The sequence below is a fragment of the Eumetopias jubatus genome, unplaced genomic scaffold (genome assembly GCF_037043125.1).
Source record: "Eumetopias jubatus isolate StellerSeaLion01/CBP00866 unplaced genomic scaffold, mEumJub1_p1.0 scaffold_1, whole genome shotgun sequence".
Lineage (NCBI taxonomy): Eukaryota > Metazoa > Chordata > Mammalia > Carnivora > Otariidae > Eumetopias > Eumetopias jubatus.
In genome coordinates, this window is record NW_028274807.1 from 65657227 (window position 1) to 65681197 (window position 23971).

General features: G+C 33.2%; 1 protein-coding gene across 4 annotated transcripts in view; it reads left to right on the plus strand.

Annotated features, from left to right (window-relative positions):
- Positions 1-23971, plus strand: part of STXBP5L (syntaxin binding protein 5L) — a 402589-nt gene that overhangs the window by 295143 nt on the left and 83475 nt on the right. For 3 of the 4 annotated variants that reach the window (XM_088028262.1, XM_088028202.1, XM_028110658.2), the window contains exons 18-19: positions 988-1139; positions 3296-3367. In XM_088028262.1, coding sequence (XP_087884388.1) covers positions 988-1139; positions 3296-3367 — 224 coding nt within the window. The remainder of the gene's footprint in view (positions 1-987; positions 1140-3295; positions 3368-23971) is intronic. The other variant, XM_028110659.2, reaches the window with a different exon arrangement.

The following is a 23971-nucleotide window of genomic DNA, read 5'->3' on the forward strand; positions in this document are numbered from 1 at the left end:
TGTTTATTTAGTTTAGGTAGCAAAAAGCACAAATATACAATTGTTCAGTTAGAAGGCATATTGTAAACTGAGAAAAAATAGTTTGTGTAAGCCTAATGGTTAGGCTGACCAACATGCCTGCTTAGGGACACCTGGATGACACAGTTGGTTAAGTGACCAACTCTTGGTTTCAGCTCAGGTCATAACCTCAGGGTTGTAAGATCAAGCCCCATATCTGGCTATGCACTGAGCGTGGAGTCTGCTTCGGATCTCTCTTCCTTCCCCCTGCCCCTCCTGCTCATGTCCTCTCTCTCTCAAATAAATAAATAAATCTTCAAAATGCCTGCTTAGTAGAGCTGTTTTAATTTCTCAGGAGAAATTAATCAAATGGTGTTTGTCCTTTAATAAGTAGGACAAAATAAAGAACAAGAGAGTGAGAAAAATTTTAATTTTTGTGAATGAAAATTGTATCTCTTTATATCTACTAAGGTGTCAAAATCTTAGGTATAGAAAGTTAATTTTATGTAAAATTTTGTGTTAAATATATACTCTCTGTTTAAGAAGAGACATAATTTGGAGCTTAACAATTATAATTTTATTTTAAAAAGGCATCTAATTATTTCACAGCCAAAAAAAAGGCATCTAATTACATACCTAACCATCTATAGCTATTAAAGTGTGCCATTTCTTGATGTATTTCCCCATTGCATAGTGAAAAGATTTTCTATGATTCTATTATAAAAACATAAGGCCAAGTTCAAGAGCAGATTGGGTAATCGCTACCTACTAATAAAATTAATGCTGAAATATGACTGCAGGGGTCATGGCTACTATACAAGGTTAACCTATCCTATGTAAAGGCATGATATCCTTCCTGATATTATACCAATCATGATCTAACCTCCCCAACCCTAAGGCATTACTTTCTAATTATCTTATTTTTATTCAAAGATAAAAATAATAATGATTGCTGTGATACATTCTAGTTGCATATTTTTTTTCTCTCAGAGTTGCATTTGGGAACTGCAATGGGTTGGCTGTGGTGGATTTTATACAGAAGACAGTACTGTTAAGCATGGGGACCATTGACCTATATAGATCAAGTGACCTATACCAACGTCAACCACGGTCACCTCGAAAAAACAAGCAGTTCATTGCAGGTAGGAGATAAAACAAAATGGTTATGAGCTTGATTAGTTCATCCGTTTTCTTACATTTGGATTTCTTATCTTTCTTCTATGATACGGTTCAAATGCATGGCAATATAAAGTCAACATAATTTATGATATGTGAATAAAATTGGGCAGAAACATAGTGAGAATCTTGAAAGTGTAAATGAAGTGTTTAAACTTCAATTTGCTGTCAAAGTTAGGAAGCATCTCAAGTTTCTTAAGTCGAATTCCTAAGAAATAACAGAAAACAAGAAGCTATTAAATATAAAAATGCTATGAAAATCAGGTTCTGTAGTTGAAAAATTTGTTTGCAATGGTTGTGTTTAACAGGATAATTTTCTCCTATTATATCTGGACTCTTTAAAAATATAATTTTAAGTATTTCACTATTTTTAATTTTTTAAACTCCATATTCTAGCTGTCACCTTTCCTTGTTGGATGGTGATTTTCTTGGAGGCATTTTCACAAATGCAATAAACATTATTAACATTTTTAAATGCTATGAAAGAGAACATTTTGCTTGACAGGACCAATAAATTTGTTTAACTATATATAGTTAATTAAGATATAAGCAGAAATAATTTCTATACAATGACAAATTTTGATATACCAAATTATCCAAAGTTTACTGAAATTTCAATATTTATCTGAATAGTTGGCTTTGTAAATAGACAAAATTTTGTACATTTTCTGTCCACTGATGTACTGTAGTTGACAAAAAATTAGTTGAGCTCAAAGATTTGCAGATGGAAATACATCTATAGTATTATGTGTTTAGTTCTATTAGATTTTGTTTTTTTAATCAGTTGATTTTAAAAATTCAGTTGATTATTAAAGCCCTTATTAAATATACTCATGTAAAGAATGTTTTCATCTAGAAAGATAACATGATAATAGGTATTATTTTCTAAATAACAAATGTGCGAAACTTAACATCTGAATGTTATAATAAAAGTTTCCTCCCAGTGATGGGTATTAAGGAGGGCACGTATTGCATGGAGCACTGGGTGTTATATGCAAACAATGAATCATGGAACACTACATCAAAAACTAATGATGTACTGTATGGTGACTAACATAACATAATAAAACAGCTATAAAAAAGTTTCCTTTTGGACTAATGAAAAATTAACTTGACATGCTGAAATTCTCCCTTTGTGTTAATTTTTTTTTTTTAAATAAACCTCAACCCTTTCCACATTGCTAACTTAGACCCTTTTCAAGAGCACAAAATTTCTCCTTCAGAACTTGGAATCTCTGTTTTTTGTTAGGGATCTCAGCTTTTAGCAATATTTTAGGAATGCTGGAAAGTTCAAATTCTATAGGTTCTGCCTCTACTATTTCCAGCTTTTGAAAGAACGGCAGAATAAGAGAAATTGTGCACACATTTACCATAAGATACCCTCATGATTGGGAAAGAGAACATTGATTTTTGAAAGTTTATGGACTCTAGGATAGGAAGATATTAGGGGATAGGAGGCAACATTTGTATGTGGAAAGCCCAAACTGAATTAGAAAAACTGTGGATCCTATGACAGCATCTAAGTTACTTACTGGATATACACAATGGGATGACAAGGTGTATATTTTGACGAGCATAATAAAACTGTTATTAATTTAAACTTATTGAAACTCAATTATGATTAGAGCTTAGAATTTTGGTGACTTTAAAATCAGGAAAAAACTGATGAAATCATAAACTTTGTTCATATTTCGTGTATAAAATCACTACAATGAGTACTCACTTTATGTTATAAAAATAAAATACCAAAAACTAAAATCCCTAAGCTTTCTTGTTAATACTCAAGACTAAGGACAAGCATTTTGATTTTTATGAGGTAACAAACATTATTTACAAGTTGAAATAAGTTTACTACATAAAATGGATGAAAAATATGACATCTATTCTTATAGGATATTTGATTAAGTAAAATTACTACAACACTCTCATCATTCATCTATCACCTCTTTCTAATTGATTTTTTTTTAATATCTCCTTTCTAATTTGACTACCTAAACTTGCTGCAATTTCTTCATCTTGGCTGTTCTAGATTCTGGTATGATATCCCTTCCTTTCACTTTAGACTATTTTTCTCTCTTTCCTCTGCCTGCTGCTGATGCTGATGTTCTGGCATGTTCCAAAGACAACTTTTGCATGCGTGGCCTGTCTAACCTTTATCCTGATTTAACGAAACGGATCCGTACTTCCTATCAGAGTAAGTTCTATAAAGGTTAGGCAAATAGCTTTTTTAAGTCTTAATGCCTGGTTAAACCCATACATCTGTGCTTAGTAATGTGTTTTTAAAAACACATTCAGCATGCATGCAAATTTTTGTTTTGTTATGGAAGTGCAATCTGATAATTTTAATAATTGTATAAATACTTCAAATAGCTAATGTCATATACCTATTTATTCACACCCATTATATTTCCAACCCTGCAGACCACATTCTCTTAGTTCAAGAGTCCCTGTCTTTTGTTTTGAGGAGGAAGAGCGATGGTGTCCTTATAAATAGTAAACCTGACGTTCCAGTATCAATAACAATTGATTGCTTTCTTGTTTTGGAAACCTTGTGCCTTTGGCCATTTTATAAAAGTGTTCTAACAAGGCCACAATATTTTCTTTTTCTAAATAATTAGATTTCTTAGAGTTAGCTAAGTGTTCCCAACTTCTGATCCTTTTTATTAAAATAGAATACACAAACACATGTTTCTATAGTGATTTTAGGTAATGAACACTATGAAATTGGGGAATTAAAGTCACAAACTAAAGAGTCAATAGTATTAACATTCACCATGGTGGAAATTGCAAATTTGAAGATGGTGGAGTAATCAATTCTATAAACTAGTGCAGAAAGAATGGAGAATGAGGGTATGATTGCAGGTGCAGATGATATTAGTGATATTAGGGGTGAACATTCATTGACAAGAAGACATTTACAATATACTAATCAATGTTATGTTTTTAAAAAGCAGGTTGCTTAACAATATATATGATGGCTTCATATTTGTATAAAATACACACACACACACACACACACACACACACAAATGCTGTTTGTATCTTGAATTTCTTCAGACTTCACCTCACCTGTTTGTAGATGATTAATGGGATCACATCATTTATAATAACCTAAAACATTGTCTTCCTGTAGCTAAAGATACTCAATCCCTGTGAAATCCATAAAATTTTTCTGGGAATGCCCTTATTTTTCATCATCAGCATCCTCTAATTTTCTACTCTAGCAGAACACTCCCTTTTTGGATGCTTTTCACTGTCTCAGCTCCTGGTGAATTGTGATAGGACATTGATATCTATGTTGACTTCTGCTTCTCCTAAAACAGAAACCTGTTAGGTATTATGATAACATTTCTTAACACCTGAAAATTATATGAAATTTCAGTTTCCATAAATAAAACTTATTGGAGCACAGCCACACTCACCTTTTACATACTGCCTATGGCTGCATCCACACTACAATGGCAGAGTTGAACAGAAACCATATGGCCCATGATACTCAAAATACTTACTATATTGCTCTTTACATAAAAAATTAGCTGACTTCTACCCTAATTCTATTCTTTCATACCCATTTCCTGCCAAATAAAAAGTTTCAGCCAAAACTTTTTCTGTAAATATTCTCCAGGTGGTTTAACACACATACTCAAGCTTTTGAATCCCAGTTTAGCCTTCTCAAGGTTGGATGCTCCCAACATTGTGTGTGTATGTGTGTGTGTATGTTTGTGTGTGTGTGTGTGTGTGTGAGAGAGAGAGAGAGAGAGAGAAAATGTATCCATCTATACAAATAGAAAAAGTTTCCAAACATGAGATTGTAGATTTTACCAAGTTCTTCTTTTAGTTTTATGTATTTTCTGATATTTCTATAATAAACATGTAATGCTTTTATAGTAAGAAGAGAAATTGTATCCTGAAGATAAGAGCAGGAGCAGTCAGAATTCTACAGTATCAACCATGATATAAAGGTTAAAGAAGTTCTGAGACATGCTCACTTACTTCTAACCCTTCAATAATCTTATGTTGCCTTCAGATTTAAAAAGCAAAGATTTTAAACATTCAGGGTACTCTAAAATATAATTCCTATCTACATTTCCAAATGAATTTTCTACTACTCTTCTATAAAAACACTCCCCTTAAGCCAAGTATACATATCTTGCTACCCTCATAATTTATTCATATCATCCCCTCTCTGGAAATGCCCTCCTCAAATTTTACTTCCTGTTGTAAACCTTTCCTGCTGCCATCAGAGCCCTATTGTGCCAGTTTCTTTATTTAAATGCCTATAGTGTATAAGCTTGTATGTGGAAGTATGTGAACCAGTTACTACTTAGCATAAATTCATTTGTATGTTTACTTATTTTTATGCATATGCTCTACCTTTCCAAATGCATGGCAAGAACCTGAAGAGTAGATCTCAAATTCTTTATACTCTCTACACCTAGCACAAATACGTGCTCAGTAATTAAATGATGATGGTTAGGATAGAGCATGTAGCTGGCTCTTTTTGCTCATATGAATAGCCAGAGGATTTTTCAAATTTGACAAGTGAAAGCAGAAATAGCTTCTGTAGTTCCAGGGTTCACTGGGATTCTGCAAAACAAATCATAGTTTCTTCTAAACAAAGATCTGAAGTGTCAAGACAGAAGTAAAATCAAGTCCTTAGAAGACTATTAAAAGATCCTCTATGTGTCCACCAGTGAGGTCCCTAGGAGTTCAGACAAGCCATGAGATTCAAAATCAATTTTCTTTAAAGTCTTCTCTTGATAATCAATATGCTATATTTTGATAAGGGACTGATTAACTGGCATATGTTTTAAAAATAAGTTTTATGAAAATTTGCTTTTAATTTATTTAATCATATAACCTGATTACATCTTTATAGTTCCATTTTATTATAATAGAGACTATTTGGCCTTTTCATGAATTATTTTCTAATTTTCAGGAAAGCATATTTGCATTCTCTATTTGGGGGAACTTAACCCACTTCCTTTAAGTGTCTTTTCTATTCTGGGATTGTGCTCAGCAATTTGACTCAGTGTTATATTATTTAATGGTCATTGTAACCCTTTAAGGCAAATAGATAACTGTAGTTTCCTCTACAGATGAAAAAAATGAAGTCAAAAGATATTAATTTCCCAAAGTTACAATTAGTGGGAATTATACTTACACCTATTTGATACAAAACAGACTTCATATGCTTTCCACTGTATTATTGAGCGTCTCTAAATATCTGAAAGTTTCAGGATCATTGGAAACCAATTGCATTATACTATAATCAGGAACCACTTTTTTTTCCAGTTTTTATCCACAATCAATAAAATAATATATTCAAAAATGAAACAATTTAAAATTATTTCTCACAATTGAGACTAGACAGGTGCTCTCTGAAATCCAGCTTTTATATTTTATTGTATCAATTTTGCTCTCAAAATGATATCACATTCTATTTTGAATTTTATACTTTTCATTTCTGGAGAAACACCTCAATTGTGATCTTTTCCTGGGCTCTTTCACTGATCATTTTTTATTGTAGTTTAGGTTCCAAGGAACTCCCTCCCCTAAAACTTTATTCCATCTGCAAATCTTTCACATCATAGAATAATAAGACCCTATAGCTCAAAGGAAACCTCTGTATTTGACAGATTATGATTTGTGGAACCAGTGAAATGATTTGGAAAGAGCAATAGGCAAGTTCTACTTATTAACTACTCATTATGTCTGAAATCTTTGGCAAGTCACTTAACTTCTCTGAGTTTCTTTTTTCTCATATATAAAGTAAAAAATCATAATCCCTACATCCCTTAGAGACTTATGGAATTTTTCTTGGTTAATGTTTATAAAAGCATTTCTATAAATAGTAGACATTATTATTATAATAAAAGACAAAACCAAGACACAGAGAGGTTAGATAAGTTTTCCAGAATCACAACCAGTCTATGGTATGACTAACACCCAGTCAGCTGCCTCATAGTCTAATGTATATTCTACTTGTGAAAATGACAGAAATTTTGCTAGTTAGAGAATAGTAGTACCTGTTTGAACAAAAAGGAGTTTTGAAAAGTGGGCTTAATGTAGAACATGTCAGACAGACTTGCTTGTGCATCAGTTTCTAGTTATGTAATGGGAGATCCCTTAGAAAGCCTCAAGTCTATCTATAGATATTTTCCTGCTTTCACTGCGTGGGTTTTTTCAGAGTGTAGGGAATGGTAACAGATACTGGGAACACAAGTAGAAGCATAAAGAAAAATTCAGAAGAGGGGATGATAAGAATAAGAAAGAACTAGCAAAGAGAGGCAAATAAATATAAAAAATGAATTGGAGAACATCAAAAAATGGAGGAGTAAAAGAATAAGAAAAGAAGGAATGCCTCAAGGAACAAAAATGAGCAAAAATTATGGTAAATAATAAATGGGAAAAATTCATTCATTCAAAAAAATATTAAGCATCTTCTGTGTCTAACATTTTTCCAGGCACTAGATATACAGTGATGAGTAAAATAATTATAATCTCTTTCCTCAATTTATAATAGAAAACATATAAAGAATCCATAGATGTACTATTACAGTTGAAAAAAGATAGCAATGCTATCAAGGAGAAAAATGAGATAAGCGGGAAATGTGGACCTATTTTTGAGAGTGTTATGACAGAAGGGCCTATTTGAGGAGGAAACATTTAAGTGAAGCTTTATGATAAGAAGAAAACAGACAATGCTTTGGACTTACACTTCAGACCTCAATAGAGAAACAGGCCAGATTAACATCTAGCCTGAAATAAACAAACAACAAAACAGATATAATAAATGAAACTATGGTTTTTTTTTAAGACACAGAACATGAGGCAATGAAATACAGTAATCTCTGACAAATGGGAAACAAAAGAAGTGAACCCTAAAACCACATGTTTACTGCCCTGAGAGTTTCTAGACTGCAGCAAAGGAGGAGGGGAAACCCAGGAGGAAACCTGTTGACTCCCAGAGTTGATGAGATGGAGATGAGAAACCAGGAAAATGAAAGCAGCTACAGTTTACAAAGAGGATCCCAGAGATCTACAGAATTTCCTCAACAAAGTACTGATCAACACATACTTATGATGAACTAAGCAGGGAAAGAGCCATCTGAAGGAATTAAAGGAAACAGTGCCCAGCACTCAAAGGAAATAGTGCCTATTCCCCACAGCCAGACTAGAAAAAACTTCTAATTAACATCCACTTCTAGTTAACATTGTACTGGAGATTCTAGCCAGTGTACTCAGGCAAGAAAAAAAGTTATCTAGGTTGGAAAAGAAGTTAAATCATCTTTTTTCATAGATGAAATTATCATCTATAAAGAAAATTTAAAGAAATCTACAGAAAGCTACTAGAACTAATAAATGAGTTTAATGAGGTGCAGGATATATGGTCAATGTATGAAAATCAATTTTATTTCTATTTACCCACAACAAACAACCTGAAATTGAAATTTGAAAATATCATTTATAATGGCATCGAAAATAGGAAACACTTAGCCATAATAAGACAACAAATATGAAAGACCTATACACTGAAAACCAGAAAACATTGCTGAGAGAAGTTAAAGAATACCCCCCAAAATGAAGAATTACACCATGTTCATGTTTCAGAAGACTCGATATTAAGATGTTACTTCTCTCCAAATTGATCTGTAATTCAATACAATTCCAATAAAAATTGAGGAGCCTTTTTAAAAAAGATTTTATCCATTTATTTTACAGAGAGGGAGAGAGTACAAGCAGGGGGAGTGAGAGGCAGAGGGAGAAGCAGGCTCCCCACCGAGCAAGGAGCCCAATGCGGGACTTGATCCCAGGACCCTGGGATCATGACCTGAGCTGAAGGCCGATGTCCAACCAACTGAGCCAACCAGGAGCCCAGGGAGATTTTTAATAGAAATTGACAAACTGATTCTAAAGTCCATACAGAAATGCAAAAGATTTAGACCCAAAGCAGCTTTTGAAAAAAGAACAATGTTGGGAAACCAATACTACCCAGTTTCAAGACTAAAAAAAAAAAAAAAAAAAAATTAGTGTTATTGAATAATGTTGGTCCAAACACAATAGATCAATGAAACAATAGAAACTTCAGAAATATACGCACACATATATGAACAGCTGATTTTTGACAAAGGCACAAAGGCAATTATGTAGAGAAAGGATAGTCTTTCCTACAAATGGTATTTAAACAATTGGATATCCTGTGTAAAAAAAATTAACTTTGATCCATACTCTGTTGTAAAATTTTTTAAATTAATTTATAAATAATGAGCCTTAATATAAAACCAAAAATTATAAATTTAGAAAAAAAGATTTTTGTGACACTGTTACACAAAAGTTTTTTAAATAACATACCAATAACATAATTCATACAAGAACATATGACTACATTGGACTTCTTTAAAAGTAAAAATTTCTACTCTTCAAATGACACTGTTATGAGAATGAAAAGTTAAGCCACAAACTAGGATAAAATACTTGCAAAGCATATATCCTATAAGGGATTTCTCTATAGAATAGAATATATTATTAAAGTCCTAAAAGTTCAGTAATAAAGCAAACACCCCAATAAAAATATGGGTAAAAATTTGAATAAGTAGTTCACAAAAGAAGATATACTGATAATAAATGAGCATACGAACAGCGAAGGAAATAAAACTAAAAGGCAACCTTCAGAATGGGAGAAGATATTTGCAAATGACATTTCTGATAAAGGGTTAGTATCCAAAATCTATAAAGAACTTATAAAATTCAACACCCCAAAAAACAAATAATCTAGATTAAAAATGGGCAGAAGACATGAATAGACATTTTTCCAAAGAAGACATCCAGATGGCTAACAGACACATGAAAAGATATTCAACATCACTCATCATCAAGGAACTACCAGTCAAAACTAAACTCTAAAGAGATATCACCTCACACCTGTCAAAATGGCTAAAATTAACAACACAGGAAACAGGTGTTGGTGAGGATATAGAGAAAGGGGAAGCCTCTTACAGTGCTTGTGGGAATACAAACTGATGCAGCCACTGTGGAAAACAGTATGGAGGTTCCTCAAAAAGTTAAAAATAGAACTACCCTCTGATCCAGCAATTGCATTACTAGAGATTTACCCAAAGAATACAAAAATACTGATTCAAAGGGATACATGTGCCCTGATGTTTATAGCATCAACAATAGCCAAATTATGGAAAGAACCCAAATGTCCATCAACTGATGAATAGATAAAGAAAATGTGGTATATATACACAATGGAATATTACTCAGCCATCAAAAAGAATGAAATCTTACCATTTGCAATGATGTGGTTGGAGCTAGAGTGTACTATGCTAAGGGAGAAATAAGTCAGAGAAAAACAAATGCCATATGATTTCACTTATATGTCAAATTTAAGAAACGAAACAGATGAACATAGGGGATTTAAAAAAATAGAGAGAGAGAGAGGCAAACCATAAAACAGACTCTTTAGAGAACAAACTGAGAGTTACTGGGGGGGGGGGTTGGGAGGGAGGATGGGTTAAATGGGTGATGGGTCAAGGAGAGCACTTGTGATGAGCGCTGAGTGTTGTATGTAAGTGATGAATCACTAAATTCTACACGTGAAACTAGTATCATACTGTATGTTAACTAGCTGGAATTTAAATGAAAACTTGAAAAACAAAGGGAAACATTTAGGAAATCAAATCTAGCTAAATATCAAAAATGATTGAATAGAGAATATTCCAGAAATATAATGATGGTCCTTTTTTATAATTCAATCGACAAATTAAAGAAGTAAACAATAAAAAAATAAGCATATGAAAAGATACTCAACATTCATCATTAGGAAAGTCAAATTAAAATTTCAATGAGATATCATTATACATCTGTTAGAGTGGCTAAAATTTAAAAAGATTGATCATACCAAGTATTGGCAAGAATGTGGAAGAAATAGAACTCTCCCACCCTACTGGTAAGAATGTACAATGGAAGACCAGTTGGCAGGTTCTTAAAGATTTAAACATACACTTATAATGTGATGTCATCATTTTATATTTAGTTATTCACCCCAAGAAAGCTTGTACCAATACAAAGACGTTCATAGCAATCAAACACTGAAACATTTGCAGTAGTCAAAATAACTAAAATCTCCACATTAGGTAAGTGGATAAACAAATTCTGTTATATCCATTCAGCTGTTTACTAAGCTATAAAAAGGAATGCATTATTTTTTCCTCTTTTTAAATCTTTCAAGTTTTTTTTTAAATTTTAGTTAGTGTATAGTGTAATATTAGTTTCAGAAGTAGAATTTAGTGATCATCACTTACATAACACCCACTGCTCATCACAAGTGCCCTCCTTAATGCCCGTCACCCAATTACCCAATCCCCCCCCCCACATCCCCTACAGCAACCCTCAGTTTGTTCTTTATAGTCTCTTATGGTATGCCTCCCTCTTTTTCTTTCCATACGAGTGCATTATGAGGAGTATTGTACCATGGATGAATCTCAAAATAATTACACTGAGTAAAAGAAAACAGGCAAGACAGGGTGCATATTGTATGATTCCATTTATATAAAATTCTAGGAAATGAAAACTAATGTGTAGTGACAGAAAGCAGATCAATGCCTAGGGATGGGAAGGGGCACTTATGGGAAGGGCTGGAAGGAAGGTTACAAAAAGACACAAACTCTTGGGCATGAGGGATATATTTATTATCTTGATCATGGAGATAGTTTTACGGGTATATACATATGTCAAAATTTATCAAATGTATCAAATAATATACTTTATAAATATGTAAATTAAACCTCAATAAAGCTTTTTTCAAAAAAGAATTAGCCACATAATCAGCAGGGAGCAGTGTATTCCAGGCAGAGTGAACAGCCTATAAGAAGGTTCTGAGGTGGTAAAGGACCTATCTTCTGGAAATAGAAAGAAGGCCAAGGAGGCTAGGAATGTAGTAGAAAACTATTGAGAAAGGAAAATGAGTTAAGATTTTGATATCTATATGAGCAGGGACAAGATTATACATGTTTCTGAGTCAATTATGAGAAATTCCATTTTATTTCAAGCAGGGGAATGATATGCCTTATGTCTTAAAAATATCATCCACTCTGCTGCATGAAGAATATATTACAGGGCCAAAAGAAAAAAAGAAAAAAAGAAAAGCTAGCATACCAGTTAGGAGGCCAGTGTTATACTCCAGGCAAGAAAAGAAGGTGGCTTTAACTAGGGTTTTCGCCGTGTTATTGTAGAGAAAAAGGACAGGGCCAAGAATCATTAGTACTTACAGAGCTACTAATTATAATTCAATGTGGCAGATCGGAGAGTGGAATCAAAGATTCTTCCCAGATTCGGGCTTGAACTGATTGACACTGATTGTGCCATGATACAAAGATGAAGTTAGGGTTGGGGTTGAGCATGGTAATAAGGAATAAAACTTCAGTTTTAGATATGTTAAATTTTGGTGTGTCTGTCACTTATCCAAATGAAGACGTCAAGTGGACAAGTAAACAAATATGAATATCAGTGCTGTAATTTGAGTCTTTAGCATACAGATAGTGTATAATGACATAGGAATAAATGAAATTACACAGGCAGGGGAGAGAAGAGGAACAGAGGGAGGGAAAGGGAGGATTATGGACAGAGACATCAGGAATTTCAACATTTAAACTTCAAAGGAAGAGGAGCAGCTGGCTCAGAGGACTTGCCACAGAGAAGAGAAAAAAATGGGGAGACTGGGAGCATATTTTAAAGTTAAGGTGAATATGGAATGATAGCCAAAATAAAGGGGAGTGTTTCAGGAAATGGTTAGCCATGTTAAATGCTGCAGATAGGAAAAACAGGATAAGCTTAGAAAAATGACTAGTGGGTCTTGCTTTGTGACTCTTTAAAAAGTAGTTAGGGAAAAGTATTAGGATAGAAACCAAAATTATATGAGAAAGAAGAATGGCAAGTGAGGAAACAGAGCAAGTAGATAACTCTTTTAAGATGTTTTATAAAGGAGTGCAGAAAAATAAGTCAGTACCTGGACTGGAATAAAGGGTTAAGAGGAGGAACTTTTTGTGCTTTCATTTTAGATAAAGAGCATATTTTAAAGTTAAGGTGAATATGGAATGATACCTAGAGAAAGAGTGATTGATGATAGAGAGAAGGGATAACAAAAGGAGCAAAATCCTTAAGAAGGGGAGAGGGGATGGGAATCAGAACATATGTACAAAGATTGGTTAATCGGAGGCTTTCTTTATTGTAATTGGTACATAAAAGAAAAGGAGAGACTATAGAATGAGGGGGATAAACTGAAGAATGTATGATTTGGTTAAACAAGTGGTTTTTATATCTCTGATTTCCAGGTCTATATTTTAGTAAGTTTCCTTTCTTTTTGAAATCAGTTTTACAGTGTAAAATTTTTACCCCAAAAATTTGTGCTGGAAAGCAACTACATTGAATTGTAGTAGATAAAATATAAGGTTTCATCTTTTAAACAAAATGAACAAAGAAAAAAAAAGTAGGGGAGCTATTAGTAAAATGTGTGGGTTTTCTAGAGTTTAGTTAGTAACCTCAGTATGAGTCAAACAAGTAAAACAAGCTAATATAATTTAATAGCAGTGGTTCTCAACCAGGAATGATTTTGTCCCTGACAGGAAATTTGTCAATGTCTGGAGATATTTATGGCCTTCACAATTAGGGGAGGGGTACTCTACTAGCATCTAGTAAGTAGAATGCCAGTAAACATCCTATACTACCCCACAACAAAAAATTATCTCACCAAAATGTCAATCAGATTGGAAAATCTTCGGACCAGAGCATTTATATGGTGAATCATAATTGGGTAAGAAAATCCCCCCAAAGTGTATACTAGTTATAGGTATGGAGATACTTGTGTACTGGGTATTAATCTCCTAAAAAATACTGATATTTTATATAACATTCACAAGTTGCTACTTCAAATACTATCTTAACTATATTATACACTAAGATACATATACAAAGGTATACAGTTGACCTTTAAACAGTGTGAGGTTAGAGGTTGGTGCCTGTGCAGTCAAAAATCTGTGTTTAACTTTTGACTCCCCAGAAACTTAACTCCTAATACCTTACTATTGACTAAAGGCCTTTCCAACCGTATCTTGCATGTTATATGTATTATATACTATATTCTTACAATAAAATCCACTAAAGAAAATGTTACTAAGCAAATGAGGAAGAGAAAATACACTTATAGCAGTATACTGTACTTATCGAAAAACATTGATGTAAAAGTGGACCCATATAGTTTAAACCTTTGTTACATAAGGGTCAACTGTATACTCTTAGAAATTTTAAATAAAAGTTGATATAATTCACTATAACCAAAGGGGTTTTGTCTTCTGATATTCAGTTATTTACCATAAAATTTCTGTATCTGTTCTCAACCAGGATTTATTATATATTTTCTAATGAATCCTGTACAAATCTTCCAAGTTTAGTCAATTTGCTTTACTCTATATATCAGACATAACTTTCTCCACCTTATCTTTGGGAAATCTCACTATAATCTTGGTAAAATCACAATTATTTGGCATGTACTCTGAACACTTCATTGGATACCTACTAGTATCAGTAATGGGTTAATCAGTTTCACTAGTTTCCATTCTTTTGGTCTTCCATGTCTTCAATCCAGTTTTCACAGTATTTCCAAGATATAAAATAAAAGTGAGGGAGGGGTTTCCCATTTCCAGATAGGATGTTGAAACACATGAAAGTTCATTCCCATGGTAACAACAATGATGACAACAATAATAAAACCCTGTGATAAATATAATGATAAAATTAAAATCATACATTTCTGTGGGGATATTAAAAAGTGTTGGATTTGGAGAAACCTTGACTGAGTGAATTCCAGAGTGAAAAGAACCACTCATAGATGAGCAGAAAGCTGTGGCTGCTTCCATACCTGGGACAAGTGACTGGGCACAGATGCAGAAAAAAAGTGGCCCTTCTATAGATGGATTGACTGCAAAGAATAGGAAAAAACCAGAATTCCACATTTAGCAGAAATATTTTAAAATTAAGGTAAATACATTTGTCATCGACAGACCTGTACTACAAAATATGGTAAAGGAGGTTTTCTAAGCTGATGGAAATAATACCAGATGGAGATTTAGATATATGGTAAGAATGAAAAGCATTGGAAAGAATAAATATGTGGGTAAATATAAAAGATTATTTTGTCTTTTCATAAAATCCCTAAGAGTTCATTTAATTTTTCAATTAAAAACTGTATTATGGGGTTGATAACATGTAGAAGAAAAATATATGAAAATAGTAACAAAGGATGGGAAAGACATAATGTTATAATGTTTTAAGTTTCTTTCATAAGAGAAATGGTGCAATAATAAATAAAAGTAGATTGTGATGAATTATAGATGCATATAATAATCCCTAGAAGAACCACTAAAAAAACAAAACAAAACAAAACAAAAAACAGAGGTGTAGTTAAGTAGCCAAAGAGGAGATAAAATTGAATACTAAAAAATATTTGTTTTTCTCAAAGGACAGAAAAGAGAAATAGTGAAAAAAAGAACAGGAGGGCAAACTGAAAAAAAAATGATGGACGTAAACCTAACTCTAGCAATGATTATATTATATTAAATGTAAATGGAGCAAACACCAATGTAAATGGAGCAACCCCCCCAAAAAAGGGCAGAAATTGTGAGACAAGATGAAAAAAAAAAAAAAGACCTACTATATGTTGTTTATAAGAGCTGCACTTTAATTATAAAAACATACAAATAGATTGAAAGTAAAAGAAGAGAACAATAATTTTATCAAAATACTAACCTCAAGAAAGCTGATGTGGCTATATTATATGAGACTTTAAGACAAGGATATAGAGAGGCAGTTGTAAATTATAAAAGAATCACTTTATCAGAAAAGTATAAAAATCCTATACAGGTACAGACCTAATAAGAGATATTCAAAATATAGAAAGCAAAAAGAAATGAAGGAAAGAAATAGACAAATTGACAATCATAGCTGGGATTTATCATTTCTCCTCAGTAACTGAACAAATAGAAAAAAATTGTTAAGTGTATAAAACTCTTAAGAAACTCTCTTTACCAAATTGACCTAGCTGAAATCAATAGATCCTTATACCATACAAAGGAAAATATGCATTTTTTTCAAGTAGACATGGAATATTCACATGTATAATGGATTCTAAAGGACTGAAATCAAGCACAGTATGTTCTCTGGTCATAAAAAAAAGTTGTTAGAAATCATTAACAGAAATATGTCTTAAAGTCCCCAAATTTAGACTCTCATGGCTTAAAAAGCAAATCACAGTGAAACTTTTTTTTAAATTTTTTAATTGTTATGTTAATCACCATATATTACATCATTAGTTTTTGATGTAGTGTTCCATGATTCATTGTTTGGGAGAGAGAGAGTGAGCGAGAGAGAGAGCACGAGCAGGGGGAAGGGAGAAGCAGACTCCCCACCAAGCAGGGAGACTGACGCTGGGCTCAATCTCAGGACCCTGGGATCATGACTTGAGCCGAAGGCAGACGCTTAACCTACTGAGCAACTCAGGTGCCCCAATTTTTAAATATTTTTGAACTGAAAGTATAAACACAAAATACCAAAATTTGTGAGATGTTGCTTAAATAGTATTTAAGGGAAAATTTAGAATATAAGTGCTTATATTAGAGAAGAAATGATATCAAATCAATAATCTAAACTTTGTTAAGACACTAAAAAAGAACAGTGTAACACAAAGTAAACAGAAGGAAGGAAATAAAGACAGAAGTGAATGAAATAGAGAGCAAACAGTAGAGTAGATCAACAAAACCACAGGATAGTTCTTCAAAAAAATTATTAAGACCTGTAAAACCTTAGTAAGACTCATCAAGGAGGAAAAAAGTAAATAACCAATATGATATGAAAAAGAGAGCATTACTATGGATTTTCTACAGACATTAAAAATAATAAAGCTATCAACAACTATATGCCTGTAAATTGACAGAATAGATGAAATTAAGAGATTTCTTGAAAGAAACAAATTATAAAAACTGATGCCAAACACATTGGAAAATACAAATAGCCTCCAATCTTTAAAAAAAAAAATGTATTCAAGATTAAATACCCATGGGCACCAGGGTGGCTCAGTAGGTTAATCATCTGCCTTTGGCTCAGGTCATGATCCTGGGGTCCTGGGATGGAGACCCACGTCGGGCTCCCTGCTCAACAGGGAACCTGCTTCTCCCTCTCCTCCCCACTTGTGTTCTAGCTCTGTCTCTCTCTCAGAAAAATAAATAAAATCTTAAAAAAAAATAACTCACAACAAAGAAAACTGCTGGCTTCAAATAACTTCACTGATTAATTCTATCAAACAGTTAAGGAGGAAATAACACTAATCTTATGCAAATCTTCTATTCAGGGAATAGAAAAAAGAAAGAAAGGAAATCTTCCCAACTGCTTATCAGAGGCCAGCACAGTGCTAAAAACTAAAACTTGACAAACTTAAGGAAGTGTATAGGCTAGTCTCGCTTATAAACATAGACGCAAAAATCATAAAATATTAGCAAATGGAAGACAAACATATATAAGAAAGATAAAATATCATTGCCAAGGTAGATTTATCCCAGGAATCTAAGTTTAATATTTGAAAACCAATCAATGGAGAACACCTAATTAACATAATAAAGGATAAATTTATATAATCACCTCAATACATGCAAAAAAACTTCTCGTGAATTGACACTTTAGAATAATCACCATTAAACAAGGAATAGAATATTTCCTCAAATGAATAAAGCCCATCAGTGAAAAACCTACAAATAACATCATTCTTAATTGTGGAATATTGGATATTTTTCCACTAAAATTGGTAACAAGGCAATGATGTCCACTCTCATCCCCTTTCTTCAACATTGTATTTGATGACCTAGTAAGGGCAAAAGCAGGATAAAAAATAATATGCCTAAGGTTTAGAAAGAAAATATTGAAACTAATTTTATTTGCCAATGATATTATAGTGTATTGAGGAAACCCAAAGGAATCTAAAAAAAAAGCTACAAAAACAGTATGTGAACTTAGCAACGTTGAAGAGTACACAATATACAAAGTCAATTATCTTTCTATATAATAAAAGGAAAACAAGAAATGTATTTATTTTTAAAATACCAGGTACACGCTAGACTTCCAAATGGCATCCTGAGGAGCATCATGGACACATTCTCCAGAGAAAAAGTATAACTGGGGAAAACTATGTTTTAACAAAACAATCACTTAAAACCTCTGGAAATTGTCCTAAGGGGATATAGAAAAGAAAGAAACATTTATTCAAGAAAACCTCCTGACACTTGGTAAAAAGTGATTCTTTGACACTGAGTCACAACTTGTCCGTACCTCTCCTGCCTTCGGGTTGCCAGCATTTCTCATCCCCTCCTTCTCCAAGTTGAAAAGGACAAATTCCTGGTGAGTCTGGCCAAGAGGTCAAAGGCTCCCCTCCCCTGCCAATGCCCGACTCATAGCACAAAATATCTACCCCAAGTATAGCAAGCCAAAATGCTGAGGCCCTGACTGCTCCCACTCAGCTTGCTCATAGGATAAACATTTCATGCCAGAAAAGTAAAGCTGGGAAAGCCAGAGGTTACCACACCTGCCCAGAGTTCAGACTAGTGGCTCAGTTTTGCCCAGAGGAAGAGGCAGTCTATAAAATAGGGAACTCTGAAGCTCTCCCCAAAGGAACAAGCTTTATTGAAACAAAATTTGGGGAAGTTCAAGCCCAAGGATGCCCTCAAAACCAATGAAGTATTTGATGGAAATCAAATAAGAGGCTGGTAGCTCCTCTTAATTAAGAGCAACCAGCTAGACTATAGGTGAGCTGTTCACCAGAGAGAACCAAGAAGAGACAACTAAGACCCCTACTGGGATTTGAACAAACCTCAAAGACTGCCTTCAAATATGACCTCTGCCTAAATTGGATTAGAATGTTGAGTAATACATATCCTGGGGCATTGTCAAAAACAATAAAACATTCACCTGGCTGTGACTGTGATACCTGGTAGCTGGATTTGATATCAACAGAAAGATCAGGGAAAGAGACCCCTGCTAAAACTACTGCCATCCCAGGGTGACTGTATGCACACTGATGGTTACACCCTCTGATAAGCAACATCAAAATCTTCACAATGTAAGGGAAATAAACTTCACTAAAATAGTCTAGCCCAGTCACTAAACAAGCAAACAACAACAAAAACCAGAAAGGGGAGAGGGACATCAGTAATCAATATCCAGAATTGCTGTACTATGTTACCTAACATGCCTAGTTATCAACAAAATATTGTAAGATATGCAATAAAACAGGAAAGTGTGATCCATTCACAGGAAAAACAAGGCAAGAGAAATTGCCTCTGAGAGGGCCCAGATGTTGGATTTAACAAAGACCTCATAGCAGCCATGAAAAATTTTTAAAGAGCCAAAAGACACCATGCTTAAAGAAGGGAAACTATGATGGTAATGTCTCATCAAATAGGGAATATTAACAAAGAGACTGAAGTTAGAAAAAGAAGCAAACAGAACTATCTTACACCATATACAAGAATTAATTCAAAATGGATTAAAGATTGGAACATAAGATACAAAACCATAAAAATACTAGAAGAAAAATATAGGCAGTATATTCCTGACTAGGTGTTGGCAATAATTTTTTGGATTTGACACCAAAAACAAAGGCAACAAAAGCAAAAATAAATAGGATGATATCAAACTAAAAAGCTTCTGCAGAGCAAAGGAAACCATCAACAAAATGAAAAGGTAATCCATGAAATGGAAGAAAATATTTAAAAATCATATATCTGATAAGGGGTTAATATCCAAAATATATAAAGAACTTATACAACTCAATAGCAAGAAAAGAAAATTCCAATTAAAAAATGAGCAGAGGATCTGAACAGACATTTTTCAAAAAAGACATGCAGATCGCCTACAGGTACATGAAAAGGTGCTCAGCATCACTAATCATCAGAGAAATGCAAATCAAAACCACAATGATGTATCACCTGACACTTGCTAGAATGGCTATCACTAAAAAGACAAGAAATAACAAGTGTTGGCAAGGATGTAGAGATAAGGAAACCCTTGTGCACTGATGGTAGGAATGTAAATTGGTACAGCCACTTTGAAAAACAGTATGGAGGTTCCTCAAAAATTAAAAATAGAACTACCATATGATCCAGCAATTTCACTTCTAGATGTCTATGCAAAGAAATAAAAAATTAACTCAAAAAAGATATATGCCACTCCCATGCAGCATTATTTATAATAACCAAGATGTGGAAACAACCTAAGTGTCCATCAATGGATGATTGAGTAAAGAAAATACAGTTGAGTTACACACACACACACACACACACACACACATGCACACACACACAATGGATTATTATTCAGCCATAAAAAAGAAGGAAATCTTGCCATTTGCAACAACATGGATGGACCTTGAGAACATTATGCTAAGTGAAATAAGACAAAGACAAATACCATATGATATCACTTATATGTGGAATCTAAAAAAGAACAAAGAACAACAAAAATGAGCACATAAATACAGAGAACAGATTAGTGGTTTCCACAGGCAGAGAGTGGAAGATGGGTGAAATGAGTGAATGGGGTTGAGGGAAAACAAGAACCAAGTACAATAAGTGAAAAGAAAAATTCACTAGAGGGACTCAACAGTCTATCTGAACTGGTAGAAACAGAATCAGCAAACTTGAAGGTAGGCTGATAGAGACTATGCATTCTGAAGAAGAGAAAAAAAAAAAATTAGGGTAGCTTAAGTATACCAACATGTCCATAATAAAAGTAGTAGAAGGAGAGGAGAGAGAGAAGCAGAAAAATATTCAAAAAGATAATGGCAGAAAACTTCCAAAATTTGATGAAAACCATTAATGTATATGTCCAAAAGCTCAGTGAACTCCAAATAGGATAAATGCAAAGCTATCTGCACCCAGACACATCATAGTATAAATTTAGAAAGGTAATGAGAAAATCTTGAAAGAACTGAGAGAAAAATGACTTGTCACTACAAGGGAGCTCCAGTAGGATTAATAGTTCGTCAGAAACAGTTTAGGTCGGAAGCAGTAGGACAACATATTCAAAGTGCTCAAAGGAAAAAACTAAACCCCAGAATCTTATATCCAGCAAAATGATCTTTCAAAAATGTAGATGAAATAAAGACATTCCCAGATAAACAAAAAATGAGAGAATTTTGTTGCTAGCACAGACACTTTACAAGAAATACTAAGTAAAGTTTTCTCAGGCTGAAGAAAGTAAACACCAGATGATAACTTGAATTCACACAAAGGGAAAAAAGAACATTATTAAGGTAATTATCTAATTATAAAATAGTATAAGTGCTCATTTTTCATCTAACCGATTTAATAAGCCATTTATAAAACAATATGTATAAAATTTATTGTTGGGCCTATAACATATAGAAATGTAATATATTTTCCATAACAGCACCGAGGAGGTAGGTGGGAGCCAAGCTGTATTTGAATAAGCAGATGAAACCAGGTGGATTGACCACAACAAATGAAGAGAGCTAGAAATGGTAAATTAGAAAGTTAATACACAAACTTTACAAATACATTTTTTTGCTCTCTTCCTTCTCAGGTTTATAAAAAAAAACAAAGTTATATAAAGTAATTATAATATGTTGTTGGATTTCTAACACATATGGATGTAATATGTATGCCAATATAATAGCATATAAAGAGGAAAAGAGGATATAGAGCTATATGAGTAACATTTCTATATCCCCCTAGCATTAATATACACCTGAAGTAGATTCTGATAAATTAAGATGTATATGTTGTCTTAGAGCAATTACAAAGAACTCCAAAAATATGATGACAGAGGGGCACCTGGGTGGCTCAGTCGTTAAGCATCTGCCTTCAGCTCAAGTCATGATCTCAGGGTCCTGGGATTGAACCCCACATTGGGCTCCCTGCTCAGCAGAAAGCCTGCTTCTCCCTCTCCAACTCCCCCTGCTTGTGTTCTCTCTCTCACTGTCTCTCTGTCAAATAAATAAAATCTTTAAAAAATTATGATGACAGAATTATTAAAGAAAGAATAAATTGCACCAGAAGATATTTACTTACTGTCAAACAAAGCAGTAAAGGAAGATTAGAGGAATAAAAAAGACATGAGACATACAGAAAGCCTAGAGTGAGATGACAGATGTAATCCAACTATATCAATAATAACATTAAGTATGGATAGGTTTAACAATCCAATCAGAAGATAAAGATTGTTGGACTAAATTTTTTTAAAAATCAAGATTTAACTCTACACTGTCTGAAGGCATAAAGATACAAATAGGTTGAAAGTAAAAGGACAGAAAAAGATCATGCAAACAGCAAACATAAAAAGGCTGTAGTTAATATCAGACAAAATAGATTTTAAAGCAAAAAAATGTTACTAGAAATAGAGACATCTAAAATGAAAAAATGGTCAACCCATCAAGAAGATTTAACAACTATAAACATCTAAGCATCTAACAACAGAACTAAGATGTACATGAAGCAATACTTGACAGAATCAAAGGGAGACAGACAATTAGAAATTTCAATACTGCACTTTGAATAAGGATACAAGGACTAGGTAGAAGACCGAAAAGGAAATAGAAGACTTGAAAAATGCCATGATTGAAACCTCTATACTGAAATCTACAAACTAGTGCAGAAAGAAAATTTTAAAAGATCATTTAAATGGAGGAGAACACCATGTTTATGGGTTGGGAGACTATTTTTTAAATGTTTACTCTGCCAAAATTATCTATGGACTTATTACAGTCCAATAAAATGTTGGCATATCCTTTTATAGAAATTGACAAACTGATTCTAAACTTTATTTAGGAATGCAAAGAATCCAAAATAAAAAAGCTCTTGGAAAAAGAACGAAGTTGGAAGATTTTACTCCTTCAAGATGTACTATAAACCTACATTAATTAGTGGGGTACTACAGAATAGAAAGTCCAGAAATAAACCTACACTTATGTAGCCAATTTATTTTTTACTAAGTCACTAATAAAAATTAATGAAGAAAGGAAAATCTTTTTAACAAATAATGATAGAAAAACTGGACAAATATATAGGGAAAAATGGACCTTAATCTCTTCACACCACAATCAAAATTAATTTAAGATGAAATATAGTCCTAAAAAAGAAAGCTGAATATTAAAAAGTTTCTTGAAGAAAACAATAATATCTTCATGACCATGGAGTAGGCAAAGATTACTCACATAAGAATTTAAAAAATCACAAAAGGAAAAAAATGATAATCTGTCCTTCAAGGAAACTAATCTGATCATCAAAAGACATTTCATTTTCATTAAGAAAATGACAAGATAAGTCTCATGGGAAGAAAATATTCACAATACCTACTTCTAACAAAAGATTCTTAAATATATAAAGAATTCTATTCAAGCTTTGGCACTTAGTTCTGTAACCTTAAATTGTTTAAACTCTTCGAACTGACAGTTTCTTATCTGTAAAAAGTAAGAGTTGGGCTAGAGTACCACAGCGGGCCTTTTCTAAAAATCTATGATTTTTTGAATGCACAGCAAGTTTATTCATACAAATTACATAAAGGGGTGATGGCAAGGATTATGAACAAAGATAGCTTTGGTAATTGACAAAGTACTTCTGGGTATGGGGATTTACATTAAAGTAGAAACTCTGAATATTTATTTACAAAGAAAAAGTATACAAGAATCTCCTACTAGGAAAACCATAATTAAGGATGTTTTATGAATGCCACAGTA